We start from the raw sequence: 6168 nt of genomic DNA, 5'->3' as shown, positions 1-6168 counted from the left end.
TATATAAAAATATACAGTAGAAAATACGAAAAGATAAAACTATTGTGCCATCGAATTGCAAGATTGCGAGTTTGCTCGTATCCTTTTTTTTGGTAATAATAAATTCCTCGTCATCAGAGAAACGATTTTACATTCACCTATACGATAGTCTAACACGTGTAAAATGATATGGCAATCAATCCAAGCTAACCATCCACTAAAGTAACATGTCTGCGCATAGCTTTCCTATCCCCAGTGTCCTCATCCACGCGCAATCCCTTTGGAGCTGAACCGTCGAGTATAAATCAAGGTTATTAGAGGCATCGTATTCGTCGTAGTAGCCCCATGTCGGTAATTTTGTATCAAATTGTGGTGGAATAGATTGCAGCATACTGTGGTCGAGATCACCGGAAACTCTTAATGATGACACGATGCTTTTAATAGTAATGTGTGTATTTCGCGCGTGTATAGTAATAATTATAATTAAAATCATTATTCTTTACAATCTTTATCAATCACAAATCTTTGTTTTCTTTATTTTCTTTTTTTCTTTGCCTACTAAACAGATGACAGAGTGACATTTATAAAATATTCTTATAGGTTTTATCATTTATTTTTTTATCATATAAATTAATTGTGAGAATTGAATGTCTTGCGGAAAAGTCATTGCGAGAATTTCTCACTGACATCGGACGGAGGATAGGATTCGCGTGTTCGTCTCCGCAGTACAACTCGTGACTCGAATTGCCGCTCAGCGGTGAGATATTTTGTTTCTTTAGATCGAACAATGTGGTTCGCTTTGCAATGTGGAGCGAATGCAGCGTCGATATCGGTTAAAGGGTTGAGCGCTCGTGCCGCGACACGTGAATTCGAGTCCCGGCTGCCTGGAGGGTTCACCCTGAGCCACCCCCGCTGGCTCGCCGTCGAGTCACGTGCACACGACTGTCGTTGTGCATGTATCATCGTGTATCTCCTCTGTCATGTGCACGCGACGTCCAGCGCTCCGTTACAATGTGATATAGTATGAAATACTATTCCCTCTTCCTTTATCTTTCTCCTTGTTTGCCTTTGTGTTTGCGCGTTTGTCGCTCGCATTCGCGCTTCACCCTCCGGGGTTCACATCTCTTATATCGAATTCGATTGGCTGGTACTGTGATAGATACAATCGAATAGTCAGATTTGCCATAAGAGATGTCTATTAGTTGCGACATAAAAAAAAAATCGGAAGAAGTTTTGATAAATTTAGAAGAATCGAGAGAGATTCATCGAGAAAAAAGAGAAACTTGTAGAAAGATATACGAATATCTAATTTACATCAAATCGAATATGACAGAAAGATATAATTATACGTATTCCAAATTACATTTTTACTTTAAAAGTTTGATTTGTAAAAACAAATTCTCTTTATGTGCATATACATACATATAGTATATCTACTGCTATAGGTATAACATTAACAACAAAATATTTTGTCTGAATGAGAAAACAATTGCTCTTACATCAGTATGATGCTTTTGGAAATAGTAATCAGAAACAGATTCTCTCCCTTTTTCTTTCATTCTTTTTTTATTCCTTTTTTTTTTAATAACACCTGCGCATTCGTACAAGGTGGAATCGAACGACCCCGTTACTAAGGCTGTCTGTTGCAAATAACGGATTATCTTCGAGGGTGTCAGGTGCTAGTTCAATCTGAACCGATCGCAATTCAATTTCAACGTTCGCTCAACCCGCTAACCGACTACGAGCGACCAGTTTGCAATTTACGTGATGCCGTAACTTTGTCAAAGTTACTCGGGCAAAATTTCAGAATATCCGTAATTCATAATGCTAATCGACATTTTTAAACAATCGAATCTGTGCTAATTGCGTAACTACATTTTCGAAAATATTTGATACAAACTATTTGCTCTTTATTGTTTCAGACGGTGTCAATCTCGATGTTATTGCGCTACTCGCATCATCAGATCTTTGTCTTTATCGGTGAGTGATACAATTTTAGACATTTTAATATTTAATAAAGTGAAATATTTGTATAGTTATTTTTATCGTGAAAGAAAGAAATAGTACAAGACACAAACAATATAAATTGATTATTTTGATTTGACAATTTGATTAATAGATTTGGGGGAGTTGTACTTCATAAATAATATTCATATAAAGATCGAAGTTCTATTAATGATTCGTTTAATCGGCACATTTATTATACTTTATGAGCACGGGCATGTCCAGAAAAAGTTTAGGGAGTTTAATCCTTCCGAAATCTCCTCTGAAAGGTAATTAAAAAAATTATTTCTGCAATATAATGGCAGGAAATCGTCTAAATAGCATGTCTCTTCGTCATTTATTTATGTCGATTCATCGAGATATTATAAAAATATATTGAATTGCTTTGAGGAAAAAATTGTCGCATAATTTTTTAATTTTATAAATTGTATCGAACGATTTTCTTTAGCTTATTTATATGTCATTCCTCATTATATATATCCTTTACTTGTACTTAACTTAAACTTAACGTCACATTTTTAATATAATAATAGCAATATTTTCTTATAGGAGGCCTCTTTCTATATTCTTTTCTAAATTAAAAAAAGAATTTTTAATTAGAAAAATAATTATGAATATTTTGTATGTATTAATAACAGTAGCAATATTAAAGAATTACACATTTCGTTTTTAATATATAACTGTACTTTGTCTATATTTCTTTTAGGAAAAAAAATTGTCTAATCAATTTTGTATATATTTACTTACGGCGTTAATGTAATTGCTAAAGAGGATCCTAACCATGGGTCGAAACGTTTAATTAATTGTTATACACAATAAATTATATCTCAACAACATCTAGCTTTGGCTTCCAAAGGCTTTTATTTTTATTTGATTTACTTTATTAGAGCCTATATAATTTCTGTTGTTTAAAAAAATAAAAGTTATAATTTGTAAAATAATATTTTTCTCATTCAAAATCAGGGGAAGAAGAGACATTTTAAATTCTAAGAGAACTTTAAAATTTAAAAGAGCAAATTTAATTAACGCAAACATTGCTGTTTATATGATAACAAAATTGGTAAAAACCTTCCTGAAAAGAATTCTGGATACGCTCATGTTCATGAATAATGCGCAGATAAAGCTTAAAGTTCTGTCGGTAATTTGTTTAGTTAGCATATTTTGTGAGTTTATTTTTTTCAGCTAATTAAAGTGAGTTTCTTATTTTGTAATGAAATTAGCTACCTAAAATTGACACAATTCTAAACCCGAAATTGATGTTATTATGAATACATTGATTTAATAAGATATTATAAAGTTTAACTGATGCTTATACAAATATTTTGCATGTATGTGTGTGTTGTTTAAGCAAACTACGATCAAATCTCTTCTGTAAAAATTACAGAAAGAATTTTATGGTTTTCGTACACTTCTTTTCTTTGATACAATTGACGATGTAGAGAACGAAACTTTTGAGTTTCTACAGGAACTTTCTGTACCGAAACGTTTCGCGGATTATCTGCGTGTCCAAATCCATTATTAAAATGCCAACGTTTCGTGAACATTGCAGTTCACTTCGTCAAGGCGAGGGGCAATACTGAGTACTGAGGTAGCTTACTCTACTGGACACAGAGATAAACTGCGAAACGTGCTTCTATAAAAGAACGAAACTTTCATTTTGCACAATTTCGTTTTTTTAATCTCTGCATTAGTTATTTCTATTTGTTAATAGCCTAGTCAGATAATATAAGTCCATTATTAACTACACGCAAGTGTAGTTTACAAGCACGCATGATGAATCTAGTAACGATTAATCATTAGGAACTATTTTTCTATCGAAAATGTCCTCAATTTTTATTTAAACGTGAAATATTTTTTAAATTAAATTATTAATGGTTGACTTCTTTTTAAGTCATACATGGTATATCGAAAAGTATCGCATATATACATTTTATCAATTAAGAGTTTAATTTACTTTTTATCTTTTTCTAATTCTTGGAATTAGAAAAAAGATAAAACGTAAGTTAAACTGAGATTAAAGTCAATTTACTCTGATACAAATAGACATGATATAGGCTTATGCAGTTAGTGATGTAATCTATATCATTGCGATAATACTAAGAGGCGTTTCTCCTTCCCGTCTTCGTTTCATTCACTATAAGATCCACGCAATATATGTGTATTTATAACGTTCTACGCCGCGTCCGACGAAACATCTCGTTTGTCTGTTATACTCTTACATCATGATGGATTTGTCATTGTTTTCGTCGCCCTTTGTGCTATTATTAACTACTGTGGTTGTCATTGGCATCTTGAAAGTTGTCACTGTGATGTATCATATATATTTTTACTGGAGGAATAAGGGCGTACCTTACTTGCCAGATTCGCTATCGGCTGGTATAATGGGTTGGAAATTGTTTCTGCGTCGCATCACTTTTACCGATTATTGCAAATATCTGTACAATTACTTCCCGAACGCTAAATATGTGGGAATAATGGATTTTGCTACACCTAGCGTGCTATTGCGCGATCCTGAGTTGATTAGAGATGTCATGGTGAGAGATTTTGAACATTTTCCGGATCATCGCAGTTTTCTTGACGAAAGCGTAGAACCGCTGTTTGGCAAGAACATCTTCTCTTTGCGCGGAGATCGTTGGAAAGAAATGAGGAATACATTAAGCCCCTCTTTCACTGCCAGCAAGATGAAGTTTATGTTTAATTTGATATCGAAATGCTCTCATGACTTTGTTGATTATTTGGCTGACCATCCCGAAATCTGTCATGCGATTGAAATAAAGGGGGCATTCAGACGATACACCAATGATGTAATTGCTACGGCAGCCTTTGGCATAAGCGTGAATTCTATGAAGGATCAAAACAACGAATTTTACACGAAAGGAGTGGAAGCTACTAAATTTTCTGCTGGATTGCTAGCAATAATCAAGTTCATGTTTATACGTATATGTCCATCATTCTGTAAATCAATTGGCTTGACCGTTTTTTCATCGGATACGTCCAAGTTTTTCAAAAAGATCGTGGAAGAAACCATTAGAACGCGGAAAGAGCAAGATATCGTCAGACCGGATATGATTCATTTACTAATGCAGGCTCAAAACAAGGAAGGTACAAGTGTACACAAAATGACATTGGATGACATCGTTTCGCAAGCGTTCATTTTTTTCCTTGCTGGTTTCGACACATCTTCGACACTGATGTGTTTCGTTGCTCACGAACTTGCGGTTAATCAAGATATTCAGGATCGTTTGCGCAAAGAGGTGCAACAACATCTCACTGAAGGAAGCGATGAGATTTCTTACGAATCGCTGTCGAAAATGTCTTACATGGATTTGATAATTTCCGAGACTCTCAGAAAATATCCACCAGTCATCTTTATCGATAGACTTTGTGCTAAGAGATACGAACTGCCTCCGTCGCAACCAGGCTGCAAGAATGTAATTGTTGAACCTAACAATATATTGATGTTTCCCGTTTATGCTTTACATCACGATCCAGAATACTTCCCGAACCCACATAAGTTCGATCCCGAAAGATTCAGTGATGAAAACAAAGATAAAATTTTACCGTATACTTATCTACCATTCGGTCATGGACCTCGAAAGTGTATTGGTAATCGATTTGCTTTAATGGAAACTAAGATTCTAATAGCTCATCTTTTACTAAAATTTACTCTGAAGACTACGGAAAAAACCGTTGAACCAATCGTATTCGATAAAAGAGAATTTACGTTGCAACCTGTTGGTGGATTCTGGATTAGTTTGGAGAAGAGAGAAATGTGAAAATCTTGCACGTTATTCTATGATTTATGTATGGAAAAGTATCACTGCACTTTCAAGTTTCAAGATATTTAACGCGTGAATGCACTTTAACAAAATGTTTAAGTATACAATAAGATTTATTTGTGATATATTATTACTACTATTATTAATTTTCTTGCAAGATTCAAGTTTTTGTTAATAAGGCAAAACTTAAATATTACGATAAACACTGTGACTTGCGTAAGATCTCGAGTTTACTCGATTGTATTAGTCGTTTTTAATGACTTATATAACTTCTACTTGTCGTTTTAAATACACCAGTAGAGATGACAAAGGCGAGATATTATTAATTTTTTACACAAGAGCGAATATCTTTATCACGCGAACGTTTTTCGCATTTTTTATTTTTGAGACAATTCCTTTCCTTATT

At 33.9% G+C, this 6168-nt stretch overlaps 2 protein-coding genes across 4 annotated transcripts in view; both read left to right on the top strand.

Moving 5' to 3' along the window:
• Window positions 1–6168, top strand: part of LOC108755489 (membralin) — an 85662-nt gene that overhangs the window by 8815 nt on the left and 70679 nt on the right. For all 3 annotated transcript variants that reach the window (XM_018498530.1, XM_018498535.1, XM_018498523.1), the window contains exon 7: window positions 1902–1959. In XM_018498530.1, coding sequence (XP_018354032.1) covers window positions 1902–1959 — 58 coding nt within the window. The remainder of the gene's footprint in view (window positions 1–1901; window positions 1960–6168) is intronic.
• LOC108755506 (cytochrome P450 9e2-like) lies at window positions 4119–6144 on the top strand. The gene has a single exon (XM_018498549.1). It carries the CDS (start codon window positions 4206–4208, stop codon window positions 5757–5759), a length of 1554 nt encoding a protein of 517 aa, XP_018354051.1. The 5' UTR covers window positions 4119–4205; the 3' UTR covers window positions 5760–6144.

The sequence above is a fragment of the Trachymyrmex septentrionalis genome, unplaced genomic scaffold (assembly GCF_001594115.1).
Source record: "Trachymyrmex septentrionalis isolate Tsep2-gDNA-1 unplaced genomic scaffold, Tsep1.0 scaffold123, whole genome shotgun sequence".
NCBI lineage: Eukaryota > Metazoa > Arthropoda > Insecta > Hymenoptera > Formicidae > Trachymyrmex > Trachymyrmex septentrionalis.
The sequence above is the reverse complement of the archived record's forward strand: the minus strand, read 5'-3'. Positions and strand labels throughout refer to the sequence as shown.